Raw genomic sequence first — 21,315 nt, forward strand, 5'->3', positions numbered from 1 at the left:
GGTTGTACCAGTCCTGTTCTAGTCTTTTTCTTCAGCTTTCTTTATTTTTTGGACAGTTCAATGGGTTTGGAATTTGGAATCTTTTTGGACTTCGAAGATGAGGTCGAAGATGGAGGGGAGGAAGTCGATGGGTGATAGGGCGATGGGGTTGGGGAGAAGGAGACCAGGCTCAGGGGATGTGATTTATGCAACGTGGAGGAAAAAAAAAAAAGTAAAAGCAGTGTAATGTAGAGGACTACGTCAAACGGGAAGAGAAATCGAGATCAACGAGCAAGGTCTGTAGCATTTTCTTTCTAACTTATTTCTTTACTTGATTATATATAATAGAAATACTATGATGTTTACTTTTAATAATGAATTGTGTATCCTCAGTCTCTTTCTCAGTTATGCTGAATGGTGTTCCAAAAGGATGCATTAAACCAACTCGTGGGTTGAGACCATTATTTTTGGTACCGTACCGGCCGGTACGGTCAGTACATTTCATATCGGTCACTAGTCCGGTACAGGTATGGTACCTATTTTGTACCGGCCTAAATTTCAGCCTGTACCGACCAGTATTTCGGCCTTTAGCTTCTTTTTTTTTTTTTTTCAAATTGTAATCTCATTTTTTGACCCCTAATTCATACTAGACTATTTATAATTTATATATATATATATGTATTCATATATAATTATTCATATATACACTATTATTTTGAAATATAATTTTTATATATATTTATATATATAAATTATTTATATATCGACTATCCCGAAACGGTACACGAAATGGTACCGGTACTGAAATATTTCATTCCAGTGGCTTGACCGGTACGACATCCGGTATGGTATTCAAAACATTGGTTGAGACAAAGGGACCCCGTGTCCCCTTACCTTTTTCTCCTATGCACTAAAGAACTAGTCTGTATGTCGAAGCAAGCAGCCATGAACTCAATGATACCTGGAATTCGGATCTGCAGAGGGGCTCCATCCATAAACTACTTATTTTTTGCTGATGATAGTGTCATCTTCTATAAAGTTGATGTCCAAACAAATTTTGAATTACAAAGAGTCCTAAAGAGGTATGAATTGACATCTGGGCAGAAATTGAATATGGATAAGACAAATATGGTTTCAGTAGCAATGTAAGTGTTTCTATGCAAGAGGAAATAAGGGATATGTGGGGTGGTAGTGTTATTCAGCAGTATGAAAAATATTTGGGATTGCCTCTAATGATAGGTAGGAAGAAGTCAAGTGTTTTCTCGAAAATTAAGTCAAGAGTATGGAAGAAATTGCAATGTTGGAAGGAAAAACAATTATCTCAAGGAGGTAAGGAAATCCTACTTAAGGCAGTATCATTGGCTATTTCCACTTATGCTATATGTTGTTTCAAATTACCAGACTGCCTGTTTAGAGCATTGGCAATGGACTAGCCATTAACTAGACTAGTCCACATTGGACTAGCTATTTTAAATTTTAAATAATAATATAATATTATATATTTTAATAATATTTGATAATTTTTTTCTAATATTTTACAAATACACTTCATATATTAATTAATAACTTGATTAAAAAGTAAAATTATTATTTTGGAAATATTTTTTCACAAAATATCCAAGTTTTTACAATAAATATATCCATACTATATTAGAAAATTGTAAAAAATAGTAGACATTTTTACAATAGATATCTCCTGCTATATTAGGAAAAAAAATAATAGAAATATCCTGCATGTGATTGTCAACGAGAGAGGGAAACTTTTTATGTAATTTTGGTCTTTGTACAAGTGGGGAAGGAAGCGTGAGTGTGAGTGTGGGATTTAAAATAATAAAATATGAGTTTGAACTTTGCATAGGAGCTCTCCAAGTATGATGAGGAGCTTAAATTTACTGTAGATAAAATCTTAAACTTCTTATATATGGCTAGTCCAATGTAGAGAAAAATAAGCTTTATCTTCAAAATTTTAGACTTGCATTGGGCAATGGCTAGTCCATTGCCAATGCTCTTAAAGAGCTTGAAAGATTGATGGCCAGATTCTAGTGGGGAAGAACAGAAAACAACAAAAGAATCCACTGGGTGAGTTGGAAGAATATGTGCAAATCAAAATTTCAAGGGGGATTGGGCTTTAAAGAACTAAAACTTTTCAACACAACCATTCTTGCAAAACAGGGTTGGAGGCTTGTTACTCACCCAGATTCCTTGATGTTCCAAGTGTTCAAAGCAAGATATTTCCCAAGAGGGGAGTTTTTGGATTCAAAGCTTGGTCACAACCCATCTTATGCATGGAAAGGAATTTGGGAAACTAGAGCAATTCTAATGTAGGGATGTCAAAGAAGGGTAGGGAATGGAAAAACTATTAGGATTTGGCACGATCCCTGGATTCCAGGTTACAAAAACTTGCTGCATGAACACACAAGAGGAGAGGGGCAAGACATCATAACTGAAACAATGGACACTCTTATCAGTGGGGAAACCAGATGGTGGAACACTTTAAAAGTTCGAGCTCTATTCAATCCAATTATACCAGAGAAGATACTGAATATAGTAATCTATCTAGAGGGTTATGAAGACAGGTGGATGTGGATTGAAGAGAGAAGTGGGGAGTTCAGTGTTCGTAGTGCTTACAAGCTGCTATAAAAAGGCATTTATGATGCAGAATGGCAGAGTTCAAATAGTAGTAGTTTGAATAGCCTATGAAGAGCAATATGGAAGATGAAGTTGCCTTTGAAAATAAGGATTTTTGCATGGAAATTATGCAAGGACTGCTTACCAACAAGATTGAATTTAATTAAGAGACATGTTGATATAGATTCCAAATGTTGTTTATGTGCTGAGCAGGATGAAGATTTGGGCCATGCAATTGTTTTCTGTCCCCAGCTAATAGAATTCTAGAAAAGCCAGCTTCCTAAACTGTTTGATGTACAAAAACCTTTCCATTTCATTGACCTAATCAATCACGTGCATAATACAGGCACTATAGAGGAGTTGCAGAAATTTTGTTTGTTAGCATGGAGTTTTTGGTATAGGAGAAACAGAAAGATACATGATGCTGTTGTTCTGTCTATTAAACAAGTTGTGGACCATGCCCTCTCAGTTCAGTCCAGTTATACTTCCTGTTCTCAACAGGAATATCTAAACCATACTAAACTAAATGGTTTTAAGAGTCCCCCTCCAGAGGGGTTTCTAAAACTCAATATTGATGGTGCTTTATTTTTTTATCAAAAGAAAGCAGGAGTTGGGGCAATGCTTCGGGATGGAAGAGGTGAAGTAATCTTTGCAGCTAGCAAGATAGAATTCTTTATAGAAGAACCAGAAACTATTGAACTAGTGGCAGTTTGCCTTCATTTATGCATTCAATCGGGTATATCTAAGTTGATGGTGGAGTCAGATTGCAAGTTGCTAGTGGATAATCTGCAACAAGAGTCATAACAGGATGCATTACACCTAGGAAATTTGGTCTCAGAAGTTAAAAGATTGATGTCTCACTTTGATGTTTGTCTATGTAAATATATGAGTCGTTTAGGTAATAGTGTTGCTCATAAGCTAGCTAGAATGACTTGGAATGTGAATGATTTGGTTGTATGGGGGGAATCTGTACCAAAATCTATTGCCCATGTTATTTGGGTAGATAAGTTTTCTTGTAATCCCTGATGCAATATAGAAAAGCCATTTACTATCAAAAAATAAAAAAATATTATAATTTTTACATGTATTAAACTATTATTAGTTTATTTATATTACAGTATAAGTATATTTTTTTTATAATAATTAGCTCATACTAGTATATTATTGAATTTAACTACATAGGTTCTAGTTTTTTTTTTTTTTTAAAGGACAGTAACCTAATTTTATTGATTGCCCTCATTTGTGATGAAGGAAAACCGTGGTTATAACATAAATAGCTGAGGGATACAAATAATCAAGAAAGTTCAAACCCAGCCATAAAAAACCTAAAACTTCCAACCACAATACAAAATATCCAAAAGTAACAAGAAACTCAAAAGACCGAAACAAGACAAGAAAACAAAAAAACAATCCACTAGGAATGAACAAAAGTAAGAACCTGCAAAAAAAACAAGAAGAAACATATGCAAATAAAATAAGTATACAATTAAACCAAAAACAACTTACCAGGAGCAACATTACGAAATCCGAAAGTAAGGAAGACCAATTCTATCCATGTGGAGAAGGCCTTTTAAATTTTTGGGAAGCCTATCTCTATCACCATTCCAATCCATATTTAAAACTCTAACTTCACTCTTGGCAAGAAAATCAGCCACCGTATTACCTTCTTGAAAAACATGTGTTGAACTCAAGATTTTAAGTTTCGTGTAATTATAAATCTACACATGAATTTTGATAACAAATGAATTCAAAGAATAAATGAGTCTCAATTTCAAGTCATCTACACAATGGAGTTAAGGACATCAAGGAACCAAGCATGAGCAAGAAGGGAATAAATTCACATTAAAGTCATATAGTAATGTTATAAATCTCTTAAACATTCGAAATTAGGATTAAGGCTCGAAATTAATATTTTACCATAAAACATTAAAATATATTTTTCACATATGCATGAATGTTTTGAAAATTAAATTTGAAAATTTTAAAAGATGATTGATTGTCATCTTTCACATATGCATGACATGATTAAAAATTTGAATTTTGAAAATATTAAAAATGATTGATTATTATTTTTTACATGTGCATGCTTTATTTGAATATTTTAAAAAATGATTGATGCTTTTTTTTACTTACGCTAAAAATAGATGATTTTGTTTGAAATTTTTTAAAATATTAAAGATGATTGATTGTCATCTTTCACATGTGCATGTTTTATTTGAATATTTTCAAAAGTGATTGATGCTCTTTTTGACTTATACAAAATGTAGATAATTTTGTTTGAAAATTTTGAAAAATAAAGTGTGCTCCTTTTGTCATATGCAAAAAGTAAAAAGATTAGGTTTGAAATTTTTAAAAAGTAAAGTGTGTTCCTTTTGTCATATGCAAAAAGAAAAAAGATTAGGGTTGAAATTTTTGAAAAGTGACTGATGTTGTCTTTGACATGTTAGCCTTTTTAAATTTGAATATGAAGTCTCATATGCTTATAAATAAATCATTTGAGAGCTTCACATTTATAACACCAATAGCATACAATATTCATTCAAAGCCTTCATTTTTTCTTCTCTAAGCATTGAGCCTTAACCCTTGTTCATTTTGAGAGATATAGTTTGAGCTGTATTGTTTTTATTTCACTCATTGAGGAGTGTTTTCTGATAACATACCCACTATCAACTCTTGTATAAGTAAAATGATATGTATAACCCTTGTACATTTAGAAAGTATTCTACATAGAATAGTTGAATCACCACGTATAAGGTGATTATAACTGTAGATGGTGCTGTACATAGATCCTTTGTAGCGGTGTTGTTCAAATGTGTAATAAGTTTCTATCTCTATCTGAAGGGGATTAAATAGTGAATTTGGAGATCTTCAAGGAGTAGCTTGAGGCGAGGACGTAGGCAGTGGGGCCGAATCTCGTTAACATACTGAGTTACCTTCTCTCTTACCCTTACTCTTTATATTTATTGTTGCTTTATATTTTATTTATATTTATATTGTGTATTTGATTTATAATTGTTAATTTTTTAAATATAACTCAATTCATTCTCCTCTTGTGGTAATGATCTGGGCAACAATATATTTCACATGGTACTCCATAGAAGCAAGATAAACATGTAACTCATCCCAAAAATCCTCTAGATACTAGAGATTGCAGGCACCCTTAGTGATCTAGTTAGCAAGAATATGGGAATTAGTCTCAATTTCTATCCGATTGAAGCCAAGCTGATAGCACCTCCTAACCCCTACCAGCAAACTCTGCATTTCAGCAAAATTCTTAGATCCCTGACCAAGAATACAAAATATGCCTTACACAAATTACCATAGACATCACAAATAACAACCCCGGATCTAGCCGGTGCAGGATTACCAAAACTACTACCATCTGTATTTAATTTCACCTAGCCTTGTTGAGGCCTAGTCCACCTCACCACATGAACCTTCTTAGAATTAGGATGTAAGACTGGGATCTCCAACCTATTTAAAATATCAACATCCTGATTTGGTAGCCTTGAAACTTTCATGATCATATGCATAATCCGACTAAGCCAAACTTTAATAACATGCCAAATAGACTCAACCGTGTCGAACTTATCTTCAAACATGGCTTTACAATGCCTCTCCCAAAGCTTCCAAGAAACTATTGATGAAAGGAGACCAAAAACAGTCTGTAACTGGGAAGATTTCCCAGCATGATAAAACCAAAAATTAACTTGCTCCTGCTATGTGCAAAAAATACCCATATGCACACCTAACTAAACGGCAGCCAGATGCCAATTTGGCAAGCAAAATTACCAATACAAACCACATGATTAAGATCTTCAATATGACCAGCAGTACAACAATTGCAATTAGAAGCCATAGGGATACCAACCATTTTAACCCTTTCATCAACACTCAAACAATTATTATAAGTCTTCCACATCATAATAGAAATTTTCTTAGGAAGGTAGGTGTGCCAAATACAATGAGCCCAAGGTAAAGGCGACGCCCGAACCCTAACACAATCCCAAGTACTTTTAGTAGTAAACTTACCATGGGTTTCCTTCAACCAAATTAAAACATCCTGCCCCTTTTTAAGACTAGCAAAAAATTGAATCAGGTTATCAGCTTTTTGTTGACCCACTAGTCATTCCAAAAGGGGAATGTCCCACCCATGATCAATGCAACACTCTTTAATCTTAAGCAAATGTTTCTCAACCACCGGATAATGACCATTAAGAGGACTCCCATCCTCCCAATTATCAAACCAAAATGAAATATCTCCCTCTCTCGCAAGCCACTTAGAACTATCTAAAGCATCAGGAAAACTTCGAACAATAGAGCTCCAAAACTTAGTACCCTTATTAGGCATTATAAAAGATAAGTGATTACCCTTAACATACTTCCCTTCAAAAAAATCCCCCCATAAAGAATGACCCTAAATGAGATGTCAGGCAAGTTTCAAGTGTAAAGCACGTTGAATGTCCACAAACCCCCCTTGACCAGCTGGATGACAAATATTGTTCCAAGCCACCCATTTCCTTTTACCTTTGCCCTCAGACTCACCCTAAAAGAAAGAACTCAGAATCATTTTAAGCTCCATGAGCATAATCTTAGGGACATGTATATAGCAAGAAGATAAGTTTCCATACTAGACAACACATGGCGTAACAAAATAGTTCTACCACCCGCATAAAACATTTTCATCTTCCATCCCGCTATTTTCTTATTAACTTTCTTGAGTAACTCATTAAAATCAGATGCCTTCAATCTACCAACCACAATAGGCCCACCCAAATAGTTAAATGGAAAAGCACCTTCAGAGAAACCTGTAATGCGAAGTAAGGAATTGTTTCTACAGACAGGAACTTTTAAAAAAATAAATAAATAGCACTTTTTTCTTTCTAAAGACTTGACTCGTCCAATCTTCATAGAGATTTAGAACCTGCATCAATCCTCTCATAGACCTCTTACCACCATTAGCAAAAATAACTATATCATCAGCATACATAAGATGTGAAATAAGAGGAGTACCTCTAGCTTGAGTATACTGCCCAATTTTTTCATTATCAAAGGATTTCTTGAGAAGATGAGAGAGCACCTCTTGCATAAGAATGAACAAATAGGATGAGAGAGGGTCACATTGTCTCAAACCACAATTGCCTTTAAAGAACCCCAAAGGAGTGTCATTCATCATGATAGAGAACCAATGCATAGAAATACACACTCTAATCAGATCACAGACTTGAGAAGAGAAACCAAAATTAGCCAAGACATGAGAAAGAAAATTCCAACCAACTCTATCATAAACCTTAGACATATCAAGCTTGACTAGAACATTACCCCCAATAAACTTTTTCTGGATAGAATGAACCATCTCCTAGGTTAAGCTAATATTCTAAAAAATACTATGACCAGGGATAAATGCCCTTTGCTCTTGAGAAATTATTTTAGGAAGTAAATTCATCGACGACTCACAATAATCTTAGCACAAACCTTGTAAATTATCGAACAAAGACTAATAGACCTGAATCTATCAAAAGCAGTGGGCTTGTCAACCTTAGGAATCGAAACAATAAAAGAGGCAATATAGAATCTAGGAATAGAGTGATTTTGGAAAAACTTAGAAATAGCTTCCAATAAATCCTCCTTGACAACATCCCAACAAACTCTAAAGAAACCACACCCAAACCCATCCGGACCAAGACTGCTATCAATAGGAACACTGAACAGAATATCCTTTATTTCCTCAAGGGAAGGAGCTCTAGATATCAATAAATTCTCATCATCAGTAACACACAAGAGATCAAATCACTTAAGATGGGCAAATCACGACTTCTACTTTGACCCAAAAATTGTTGGAAATACTCAATAGCAGACATTAATATATAGATAAATACATATTTTTATAACATATGTATAATATCAGAGTCAGAGGGCAAATTTGGAGTCGGAGTCAATCTAGCAACACCTCCAACCCCAACTTTGATAGAAAAATTAAAAATAATTCTGATTCTGACTCCATTTTTTAGGAGTTAGATTTTTGAATTTTTGTTCAGCCCTATAATGCAGAACAATTTTTTAAAAAAAAAGAAAAAAGAAAATAATAAAGTATGAGTTCGTTCCAACGATCTCATTCCCACCGAAAGCCACTATGTGTAATTTTTTAACAGTCCAGCTTGTGGGCTACTTTGCCATGACTAGAAGCTTTCAGGATGTGTTGTATCTTGCCATTTTGAGTTGGTTGATGGAAGACTTTATTTCTTTCATTTGACTTCGTTAGTTAGGAGAAGCAGAAATAGGAATGGATAGGATGTTATGGACGATTGAGTTGACGATGGCCAAGAGTGCTTGTGGGAGGGTTGTGCCAATGTGTGGGAACGATGCGCAGAGTTACGAATGCTTGTTGGGCCATATTTGGAAGAGTTGAGATGACTCCTAGTGCACCAACCTCACACACTGAAGTTTGGTTGCGATTATTTTGGGCATATGAAGGACCGCGGCTAGTGAATCCATTATCCAATAGAACATGTGGAGATGTTTGGACATCGAAAGGAAGAAGCAACGATGGAACTATGTTAACCTTAGGGATGTGATCTCTCCAAGATTATATTAGAACTAAGTTTATAAAGAAGAATAACATTATTAATATGAATCACAAATATTTTTTATTATACAATATAAGGTTTTTTAATATGGAATACAAAGTGAAAAACATAAAAGAACAATCATTTAATGTTGATAATTTGTGTGAAAAGTAATTTAGAAGTTTTATCCTCTAGAATTCATTAAACAAGAAAAATTTATTTAAGGTTTCAATTGTAGCATTATATCTTAATATGACATTAAAATATAAATATTTTACATGATACTCGATAAACCAGAATGAAAGATGAGCTTCTAAAATATCACTTGATGGTTTTTATGAAGAAATAAATTCTAAATATCTTATTACAAATATAATAATGGATTAATTTTATTTCATGAAATACTGTCATCTCTATGGCTTAAATAAACTTGTTTTTAAAACTAAACATTTTTAAATGTTTTTTAAAACCTTGCTGATTTATGTGATAAATACAAGTTGTTGAACTCTCTTTGCAACACTATGCTCTTAATTCTAATTTGGTCAATTTGCAAAATCTAGAAAAAGAGTATAATGACAAACTACTCCAAGAAGGAACCTTTTATAAGCAAAAATCTAGAATTAAATGATTGTGTGAGGGTGACAAAAACACCAATTTCTTTCATCAAATGGTTGCTCGCAAGAGAAGAAATGCTTCTATTACTTCTCTTACTCTCCCCAATTGTTCTTCCTCCTCTAAGCATAAGATTATTCACTCAGCTGCTATGGATTTCTTTAGCAATCATTTAATTGTTTCTCTGACTCACTCGTCCAGCTCTTTGTTTGATTTGATTCCTAACTTGGTTTCTTATAAGGATAATACTTTGATGCTCAAGCTCTTGTTAAACTCAGCTCTTGGTCAGGATGGCTTCTCTTCTTCTTTTTACACCTCTTGTTAGGCTATTATCCATTCAACCCTCTTTGAGGCGATTACTGACCTTCTCAGAGGTGAGCCTTTGTCTCCTTCTTGAAACACAATTTCATTTATTTAATCCCTAAGAAAGACGATCCCTCAACTTTCTTCGATTTTAGACCCATCAGTCTTTGCTAAGTGTCTTATAAGATTTTTTCTAAAATCCTAGCTTCTTGTCTTGCCACCATCTTGCCCAAGCTTATTTCGGCCCACCAAGGTGCTTTTGTTGAAGGGAGAGTCAATACCAATAGTATTTTTTTGGCTCAAGAACTTACTCATAATCTTGCTAGAAACATCAGAAGCAATAATGTTATGCTTAAAGTTGACATGGCTAAAGCCTTTGATAGGGTCAACTGGATTTACCTCTCTCATGGTCTCCGTTCCTTTCGTTTTAATGAATTCGTTGTCTCTTTATTGCAGAAAAGTTTTTCTTACCCTACATTCTCTGTTTGCTTAAATGGTACTCACTCAGGTTATTTCACTTCTAGTAGAGGCCTTAAACAAGGGGACCTATTATCCCCTCTCCTTTTTATTCTTAGTGAAGATCCCTAAGTAAAGGTCTTCACCATCTTATGATTGAAGGTTATGTCACTCTTTATGCAGTCCCTAGGGATTGCACTCCCATTTCTTATATCCTTTTTCCGGATGGCCTTTAGATTTTCAATAGTTCTAAAACATTCTTTCCACTCTCCTGAAGTTCCTTAATATTTACGAAGATTCCTCTAGTCAAAAGATCAACCATTCCAAAAGTATCTTCTTAGTTTATAATAAAGTCACAATGTCCATAAGACATATTACTGCTTCTACTACTGATTTTAATGAAGGCAACTTTCCTACCACTTACCTTGGGGCTTCCATTTCCTATGGAAAAAATTTCTTCCTCTGCTTATTATTCAATCCTTATCAAGATTTGAAAAAAGATAAGATGGCTAGAAGGATAACCTCCTTTCTATTGGAGGCAAACTTACTTTAATTAAATATGTGCTCTCCTCTATTCTTATTCATTTTCTTTTGGTCCTCAGCCCTCCCAAAAAAGTTGTTGATTCCATTTACAAAGCCTTTGATAATTTCTTCTAGGGTGACATTGATGGTAATAATAAGAAACATTAGATTTCTTGGAATCACATTTGTCATCCTCCATCGGACTGTGGTTTTAGTGTTAGAAATTTACATGACATTGTTGATGCTCGTCACTGTAAATTGGCTTTTAGATTCGTTAACTCGAACTCTTATTGGGCCAACTTTCTTTATAAAAAATATATGAATGATGGCCCATCCTTGGATCTTATTTCTACCAAAGCCTACCATTCTCGTTCCTGGAAAGCTATTTGCAAATTTCTTCCCAACATTCACAATGAGAGTCAATGGAATATTCATGATGCCATTATTAATTTCTGGCATGACAACTAGGGCAAGCAATGGTTCCCTTATCTAAAAATGTTTCATTATTTCTAAATCCTCTTTACAAATCAAAGATGTTTGTTCTGAAAATTGTTGGAACCATAATTTGATCTACAACGTCGGTGGCTAGCCACTTGTCAATGAAATCAATCTCTTCCTTGCCAAAATAAAAAAAGGCCATGATATCCATATTTGGAAGCACAACAAAGATGACATCTCCTCCAAATCTACCTGGAAATTTCTTAGGGAGCACTATCCTACATTTTCTATAGCCCCCTTCATTTGGAATAAAATCCTCCCTATTAAGATTTCTATTTTTCTTTGAAAGTTATGTTTTAATGGCATTCCTTTTGATAACAAGATCCAACATTGTGGTATCTATATGGCTTCTAAATACAATAACTGCATGAATGGGTATGGCGATAACGTGATAATGTCTTCTCCGATTGTAAGCTTTCCAAAGAGGTCTGGCAACATTTCTCAACCTTCTTTGGCTACACAAACACAATCTATCAAAATTGGAAGCTTAATGCCAATCATTGGTGGTCCTCCTTTAGAGGTTCATATCAACTCCATTTACTCGCTCACCTCCTTTCTCCCCTTATCTTTTGGGAACTTTGACTTGTTAGAAATAAATCTCATTTAGACGACTCTTACACCCCTACTGCCACTATCATTCATAAAATCAATAAGTGGTTAAGAGACCTTAATTCTCTCATTAAGCCTTGTTCTCTTGTATCCTCTACTACTATTTTTGTCTTTGATCATCTACACATTCCCTCAACCACCATCCAGATAAAAAAAACCCATCCTTGTTCGTTGGTTAGCCTCTCCTCGAGGATCTCTCAAGCTCAACATCAATAGTCCCTCTAAAGATAATCTAGGATCTATTGGTTGTGGGGGGATTCTTCAATCTCATGATTGCTCTTTTGTTGCTGGTTTTTCTTGCTATCATGGTATGGGTACTAACACTTTTTGCAAAGTTGTCCGTTTTAAAAATTGGGCTTACTTTATACTGTCAATTGAATGTTTAGAACCTTCTTGTGGAAACTGATTCTTTACTTGTAATGAATTGGTTAGTAAGAATTCTCATCTCCCTTGAGAATATGCTAATATTTGGGATGATATCTTACATTTCATTAATTTCTTTTCTTTTGGCATTACTCATGTTTATAGAAAATGGAACACTTTAGCAGATATTCTCTCTAATCATGGAGCTTTGGGCTGCATTGTAAGTTTATTTTCTATTTTTGAACTTTCTAAACATATGGTTGGACTTTTTGGTTTGGACTATGCAGGTATTCCCAACTTCCAGCAATAATTCTAACATTCTTAACTTCTTCTTGTATCTTATCTTTTTTTCTTTCTTAGTAATGGTTTTCTATTTTCTTAATAGCCTAGTTTTGAGATTTCAAATATTGTAACCGCCTTACCCTTTTTGTATAAGATATTTTTTTGTTATAAGTGAAGATTCATCAATAAAATTGAGGTCAGTCCTCTTCCTTAAAAAATGTTAAGCTATGTTTTAAGAATTTTATTTCTACATATATATAACAAATTATTGGGATCTAATTTATATATACATATATATATATATATATGTTTTTATGATTTTTTGTAAAATTAAAATTAAGATTTGTCTTTTACATAAATGTGTCACGTGTTAAAAAAAAATTAGCCCCACCATTTATGAGTATTGAAATAAAAAACAAAAAACAAAAAACAAATTGAAAAATATAAAACTTGTGGTCTTTTGGACATGGGAGAAGAGGGAGGAGATGGGGGAGTTGAAGCTCTTTCGGGGTTGTTTGAATAGTGAGATGAGATGAGACGATTTTAGATAAAATTAAAAGTTGAAATTTTTTAATATTATTATTGTTTTAAGATTTGAAAAAGTTGAATTATTTATTATATTTTATGTAAAAATTTAAAAAAATTATAATAATAAGATAAATTGAGATGTTTTATCAATCCAAACGGCCAGACTTCTGTCCCTCTAACCAATGGTTTGCCTCCGATGGTTGCCGACAGTGTAAGATTTGGTGGGTCTGGTTGCTTTGGGGGCTTTCGGTTGAGAGAGAGAAGCCTTATATCCGTTTATTCAAACTCTAATCCTTGTATTATCACTTCTCCCTCTTCTATTATTTTTAGTTTCTCCTACCATTTACACTAAAATTATCAACAGGACGGATGTTTTTAAATGTGAATTCTTTAAAAAAATGAATATGAAGATATCTTTCACATAATTTGGAATTTTAATAAATTTCATCGTATCTTTTAATCCGAGGCAGCCGGATTGGGGATAAAGAAGAGCAATCACATGGGGTTTCCCATCACGGGATCTGGTAATACAGTGACTAGAAAGAGTTTCCCCCGTTGCTAGAGATTTGTCGCTAGCAGTTGGTTATCTGGGCTTATGTCATTGGCAATGACTTATTTATCTTCATATTCATCTTCATATTTACATAATATCATTTTAAATTGTTCTATATTAGATTATTTATGTATCTTCAAAATTTTACATAACTATAAATAGTGTTAATTCAAGTTTGAAGAACTATAATTCACTCTTCAAACATTATTTTACTATTTTTTCTCTCTCCTACCCATTAAAATCAATTTTGTGAAATTTGTATTAATATGATTTTGATATATTAAGTTTATATTAAGTTAATGATACAAAATGTTTTTTTAGTATATATTAATATTTATTGATAAAAGTAGTCATTTTGATATATAAAATTGATAATATTTAGATATATGGAATTTGTATTTTTGAGTACATTGTGTTAATTGTAAAATATATAAAAATAATAATTTTAAGAAAAAAATAAAAAATAATAATATTTTATTGTTATTTGGTTCAAAAATACATAATCCAATGTGAGGGTTTTTCTTTATATATAAAATCAATTTTCAAAAATTGTGATTTTGAATATGCATATAAAGAAACAAATGCCTCTTATTTGTTTTTGAAAAGAGATAAGTTAAAATGAAAGTTAAATAAAATATTGTTAGAATATATATTTTTTAATATTATTTTTATTTTGATATTTAAAAAAATTAAATTATTTATTTTATTTTATTTTATATAATAATTTAAAAAAATTGTAAGAATTAAACGAGATAAATCTCTTAAAAAGAGTTGTTAAAAAGAAGAGGCTTTAGGTTTCGAGGTGCAGTCGACGTTGAAGGACCCTCGCGACAGGGTTGGTAGAAACGGGATTTCCCTATTCCCAATCTGGGTGCCGGAGAAAAAAGCTCATTTCGCCAGACTTCTGTTGCCAGACATTGCTTGTTGGAGCTGAGGTGGCTTCCTGCCTTAACGCTGAGCACCTCACGGCTCACAGGTCGCGCACAGCTAAGGGGACTCATCAGTCATCCCGCTGGGGGATGGCGGATAGAGTTTTTGAATAAAATAATTGTAATAAAGCAACAGAAATAAAGAGGTCTAAATGCCATAGAACGAACAGCGTGGGGATGCCGAGAAGGGTGTGGCAATGAGGTAGCTCCTCTCTATTACCAAAGCAAAAGAGGTAGGAGCCAAGTTGGATTACAGCCCAAAATCTCAATCACAAACATCTTCATCCCCCCCACTACTCGCACTGTCACAGACATAAAATTGACAAGAGAAAGAAGAAACAACTAGAAATATGTATAAGAGAGAATTATGTTATTTGATTAATCAAATACTTTTTATGTTTTGTGTAAAACAGTTGCTTAAAGCCAAAGACAAATAGCGATAATGAATGGAGCTGTGAAACAATAATAGAACACATGCAGCATTTATCGTGCAGTGCATGAGTTGACGAAACGGGTTCCTCTTTCCCACGAGAAGTGGAAAAGCATTCCCATCAACTTGTCCTACACAGTACTTCTCCGGCCCCCCCAATAGTGTACCCATCTAGTTTAATTTATTCCCAATATACCCTGTCATTTGCTCAAAAAAAAAAAAAAAAAAAAAAAAAAAAGAAAGAAAGAGAAAAAAAGAAAAAGAGAAGAAACTATTTATGAGTATCGTTGCATTATATTTACTGCACCTCTCTCTCTCTCTCTCTCTCTCTCTCTCTTATTGGCATGCTTGTTGACACTGCATTATCTGTACCATCTCACCAACAACCCTTTCTCATTGGCGTATTGAAGAGCTGTTTAAAGAGCATTTTTCTCTTCGATTTCTACGTAGAAGGCGCTGGGGACTGGGTGATGGCACCCACCATGTTTATTGCAACGCAGGGCTGATCATTTGGTACCTGCAAATAAATTTTTTTTTTTAAAAAAAAAAAATCAGTGAACAGTTCGTTCCTTAAGAAAAGTGAGCAGAATATCAAACGCAGGCATATGATATCTGACCTACTCTTCAGTCACGTTGTTTTTGAGAAAGTCATGAGCCTTTCTGAATCTCTGATTTCGATTTCTAGTCCCCCCTGAAGGCCGACACTTCTTATCTAATCTAAAATAGTACTCACCATTACTGCCTGAATTTGCAGACACGGTACACTCAGTACCTTATCATCCCTCACATAATTGTCTCTATGCAGCATGCAAACTGAAACACGAAAATAATCTACCCATTTCTACCTTTAGAAAGGTAACATTACCCCTTTTTTTGTCCTTTTCCGTCATAAACTTTTTGTTAAGGGTAACGACAGCCACGCGCAAAGCGGTTTGTGGGATGGACCAAAATGATTTTGTCATTTGTGGTCCTTTTGTCCATCATCTTCTGCACCCATGTGTGGTTAGTAGTGCACAGGTCATACCTGCGCATTATGTCAGCAATCATGCATGCAATTACCAGGGTAAGGTAACTGAGAATGCTCAAAGGTGTTTCTTTGTTTTTCGTGTTTTGCCTCTCTTTTTTTTTAAACAAAATGGAGAGGGGCTTTCTTCGACTGTACGTGGACTTTGGAGAAGAATTATCTAATTCAACTAATTTCGATCCTTTACAGCTATTCAGGTTTGCTTTCCTCCACTACATCTACCTGACACTCCTATACCATTAAAATCAAACATGTGAAAGGGACCGGCGCAACAACTTAGGACTCTCAATTTACTTCAATTTAAAGCTGTAGCACCAAAACTAGCTTAACACATTCAATTTTATCACAAGCACAGTTTGGCACTGAACGGTATGCTGGATAGGTGGTGCTGCTCCATAAAATTGGTCCTAATCTATTTAGTCCTGAATTAATTAAGTGAAGAAGGACTAAAACAATATGATGTTTCCATCATAATTATGGGTTGGTGCCAACCAAAAAAAGGAAGATAATATGAATTTTATATGATTATTTTCTTAGTTGGGGAGATCAACGGTATTATGAGCTTGGAAAAGACTTGTGAGGAGACTTGTGGAAGACTTCGACTTACAAAGTGGCCTGCTCCAAGAATCCAATAGAAGTGTAGGTTTTTGTATGACTTGGTGAAACCCTTTGTTCTTCCATTATTCCCACAATAGAGAGGAGTTCTGTCTGTGCTCAAGAATTTTTGTAGCCCTTCCCACCTGATACACTCATACAGCGGTGAAGACAACATAAAACCCTCCTTCAAGATATATAGCAGGAAAAGAAAGGAAAGGATAATAAATTAAGAAAGGGATAAGAGTTACTTGAGCTTCTCAATCCAGGCTTCTGTCCCCTTGGTAGCACAAATAAGATCAAGCTGCAATTAAAAATCAGGAAATTTAATTATATATCTGAAAGAAACCAGAAAAATCAACCACCTAGTTCTGAGTTTAGTAACTACTAAATGATTCACATAGTCAACATAAATTTTAATGGCAAGGGAGAAAAATCTAGTGATGAGTGGCCCTGATAGAATCCAATCCCTTCTCTAGTACTATGAATTCATTATCATTATTAATATTATCTTTTTGTGTGGGGGACAGAAGGCATCGTTGAAAAAGAAGACAGGATATCTTACTTGCCCATTGTACACAGTCACATTCACTCCTTTAACAAGGAGCTCATCGACCTGTAAAAGAAAAAGAACTGGGTCACTAATATCAGATCTTCTAAGACAGAAAACTTTAACCATCTAAATGATAGGAAGTTCTTGTGAAGAAATCAAGATTGTTTTGGGAAGTAATAATTGAGCTTTGTAACTAACTACCTACCAGCTATGCTACCTGAGATAACTGATACATTAAGTAAATGACGATAAAGATAAATTCATATGCTGTAATATCTTGGAATTTTCCATTTTAAGGCATATATGAAATTTCTCAGTGCTTCAGAGAGAGAAAAAAAAAAGGTACTTCAGAGCCAACTTTATTAATTACCTCACTAATCCTTGGTTTCATGAAATCCCCTGCCAGACTATCGAAAACAGAATCTGACTGCCCTCCCCACCTGTAAAGGAAAGACTCTAATTCTTTCATGGGTTATATATATATATATATATATTTTCCTTCTAGAGGGAAGAAAACTCACGTTACATTTTCCGGAATCTTAAGCTTCTCTTTAATGGCACCATTCAGCAAACTATCCAAATCACCACCACCACCACCAGCAGAAGACCTTAAGGAACTCAAATATCTCGAATATCTTTTTAATGCAATCCCTTTTTTCAATTCTATGGCTGTCATTGATGCAGCTTCTGATGATCCCGAATCCAATAGAAAATTGTAGAAGTCCTGCAAATCCCCCCCACCCACCCCACCCCACCAAAAAAAAAAAAAAAAAAAAAAAAAAAAAAACAGAAAAAAGAAAAAAGTGAGTAACAAACATCATAAATATCGTGCTATAAATGAATTTAAGATTCAAGGAATCGGCCAATATGAGGTAAAAGTATACCATACCACATGATCACTGCTGGAGCCAATCACCGACTCAAGTTCCATCCATGAAGTGGTTGCACCAACGTATTGACCTTGCTCAATTTGCTGCTTGATCTTCTGAGCCAGACTGTTTTCTCAAATGGGTTTGTTAGTTAACTGAAAGTTTCCAATCCTCAAGATAGCTTTATTTTTCCACATTTTAGTTATGAAGTGTATAAGATAGACCTGTTTGATTGCAGCAACCCATTAGTGTCGAGCCGCGATAGATCTTTCAGCAGAGGACCCCATGAAAACTGCATTATCAAATTGAAATATAGTTCCATTTTGCATAGTTTGATTCCCAGAATTAGTCATCAAGTGAAATAGACAAATAAACTAGTTTGTACCACAAAATCTTCTGGGGAGATCCAGCTGTCCCCTAATACCACTCCTACATAAGGAAGAAACAAAAAAATAATAATAATAAGGCTTTGCTGTAAATGAAAGTTACTCCTCTCTCTCTCTCTCTCTCTCTGGAGAAAGATTGCTTGAAAAGAGATATTACCTCCCAGTTTAAGCTTCAATTTCCCAGCTTCTATGGCTTTTAGTGCTGACAGCGCAAGAGTGACAGCATATTTTCCACCATAAGACTCTGCCACAATGTGCAGAGGACTCTTTTGGAGGTTCTCATTGCTATTGAATATTTTCTCCAACAAAGTGACTAAATCAGTTGCTGCCTCTTCATCGGTTTTGACATACAGGTTTTCATCCTCCACAAAACTGTATCCGGTTCCAACTGGGTTATCCTACGTTCCAAGCAAACAAAATTGTTTGAAATAATAACTAAATTAATAAAAACTAAAACCCTTTTACGTGGTGACCGTGTTCCCCATCATGGCAGACTTACCACAAACAAAAGATCAGCTTTTCGCAACCATGTTGAATTCCGCGGCTTCAAATCTGCATCTAATGGCCCAACCTCTTCAAAATTGCCAATCCCAACTCCTGAAGCACCCTAATTTTTTGAATAAATAAACAAGCAAACGAACGAACAAGTTACTACTGATATTAACAGTGAATTAAGAATTGAAAATTCATTTCTGGGTATTGACATATGAGGATGAAGAAACAGGTATTCATTCATTCATTTCTAAAATCAGTGTTCCCGATACTCACAGGTCCACCCTGCAACCAAAGAATGATTGGCCATGGTTTGGAGGGATCCTCAACTCTATAGGGACTTCTGTAAAGCCACCAGAACATGTGGGCTTCTGCATAACTCAATCCAAGAGCAAATAAAAACACTTGGTTCGTGAAAAACTAATAATAAGAAGAAGAATACGATGAATGAAACGTTTCACAATCATAAGTCATTGGCTTACTGGGTCTGACTTGAACATATCCCCATTCCTCTGATCCTTCCTGGCCTCTGGCAACTACAGTACTTATTCCTCCATGAAACAGAGGACACAAGAACAGAAGAAGAGGGATAACAATAACACCGCACTTTCCCATTCGAAAACCAACAATTTCAGAAACCCACTTCTCCAATAGATATGCAGTAGGGGAGATAAATACGCAAGGCTGGAATGAAGCTTATATATCTGTCTGTATCTTTGACATAACTAACAGGATGTAAAAATAGTATGTTTCTTTTTTTTCCTTCGTAAAACAAATATGCTGGCTTAAATACAGCCTACCGGCCACCAATTTGGGCTATTACAGAACAAGCAACGACAATAATGGGAATTTTAACACAAAATTACTCTTCCAGAACACAAAAATACTGTATCTCACAAGGCAAGCAAAAAGAATCAAGTAAAATGCGAGATAAAAGAATTCAGAACGAGGTGATAGTGTCTGCAGCTGTGTGAGGCCGTTTGGTGGGTAACTGTGGTTCAGGATTAGAAAAGAAAAAAGGGGGAAAAAAAAAAGAGGTACAGTTATTTGGGCGATAGAAAGAAGTAACAGAAGAAGGGATGGGCTTCTGATGATGGGGGACTTAGAGAGATTGCGTGCAGTAATATATACTTCTCTGTATTGCAGTGAAGAAAGGGACGTTAGAACTTTCTGAGAGCCTTCCATTTTTTTAATCCAATTTTTTTTTTTTTTTTTTCCTTTTTCCCGTAGTTGGATTTTGTCATCTCACCGATCAAAAAAGAAGAAGATCCCTCAGAAAAGGGGACGTTTTAATACTTTGTTACCTTTTCAAAAGGAGAAACACAAAATTGGAAGGAAAAAAGGGAATATGTATGTGTGTATATATATATATATATAGCATAAATTATTTAGAATTTATCTGTTTTTTTTTTTATTAAAGGAAATAACATGCATAAATAATAATTTAGTAAATGAATAGTGAATGAATAATAATTCTATGAAATTAACTTGAAATTTGAAGCCTAGAAATGGCCAAGCCTCGCACGTGTATATTTTTTAAATTTTTATATATATAAGAGAGTTCATTTTTTTTAATACAAGAGTTGTATATTTAAAACTTGAATATATCATTTTTCCTTTAACAAACCTTGTTATTTTTTCACTCCTAAAAATAGTGATCAAGTTTTGAATGAGTATTGCTACTCTTCCTGAAGGAGGATCCCGACACGTGTTTTTTTTTTTATTATTATTATTTAGTAATTAGGAAATTATTTTTTTAATAATATTGTGATTCTTTTAATAAAAAAATATTTAAAAGTATTAAAAAATACATAAAAAAAATAAAGAAAAAAGAGAATTCTGCTGTGTCAAGATCGAGATGCCCGTGGCTGTATAGCCACTCATTCTAATTATGACTTTCTCCTTTTCCACCGAGGAAGGATGAGAACCTTTTGCGTTGGTTGCTATTTGTAAAAGACTCGTATGCCTTTTCTTGACGTTTTGGTTTAAAAGAACGTCAATTGACAGGAGTAAATCAGGAAAAAATAACTGTTTTTTTTTTTTTAAAAAGAAATACAAAAGTTTTATCTACAGTCACTTTTACATATTTTTTTATATATTTTAATAATATAATTAATTGTATATTAAAAAAATTAATCT

The 21,315-nt window shown here is 34.2% G+C and overlaps 1 protein-coding gene across 4 annotated transcripts; it reads right to left on the reverse strand.

Annotated features, from left to right (window-relative positions):
- Positions 1-15,177: 15,177 nt before the first annotated feature.
- Positions 15,178-20,285, reverse strand: LOC122292486 (serine carboxypeptidase-like 51). Of its 4 annotated transcripts, XR_006236932.1 has the most exons (14): positions 19,659-20,285; positions 19,453-19,580; positions 19,184-19,291; positions 18,842-19,082; positions 18,684-18,727; positions 18,523-18,590; positions 18,319-18,424; positions 17,951-18,153; positions 17,800-17,869; positions 17,442-17,492; positions 17,128-17,180; positions 16,890-17,022; positions 15,876-16,000; positions 15,178-15,775 (listed from the first exon to the last, which is right to left on the reverse strand). XR_006236932.1 is itself a non-coding variant. In XM_043100864.1 (13 exons), exons 1-13 carry the CDS (start codon positions 19,789-19,791, stop codon positions 15,701-15,703), a joined length of 1,413 nt encoding a protein of 470 aa, XP_042956798.1. In that variant the 5' UTR covers positions 19,792-20,283; the 3' UTR covers positions 15,178-15,700. The 4 variants fall into 4 exon arrangements, 3 of the variants coding, with proteins under 3 accessions (XP_042956798.1, XP_042956799.1, XP_042956801.1); XM_043100864.1 differs by lacking the exon at positions 15,876-16,000 and having other exon boundaries at positions 19,659-20,283; XM_043100865.1 differs by lacking the exon at positions 15,876-16,000 and having other exon boundaries at positions 19,453-19,547; positions 19,659-20,282.
- Positions 20,286-21,315: the final 1,030 nt, after the last annotated feature.

Source organism: Carya illinoinensis, chromosome 13 (assembly GCF_018687715.1).
Source record: "Carya illinoinensis cultivar Pawnee chromosome 13, C.illinoinensisPawnee_v1, whole genome shotgun sequence".
Lineage (NCBI taxonomy): Eukaryota > Viridiplantae > Streptophyta > Magnoliopsida > Fagales > Juglandaceae > Carya > Carya illinoinensis.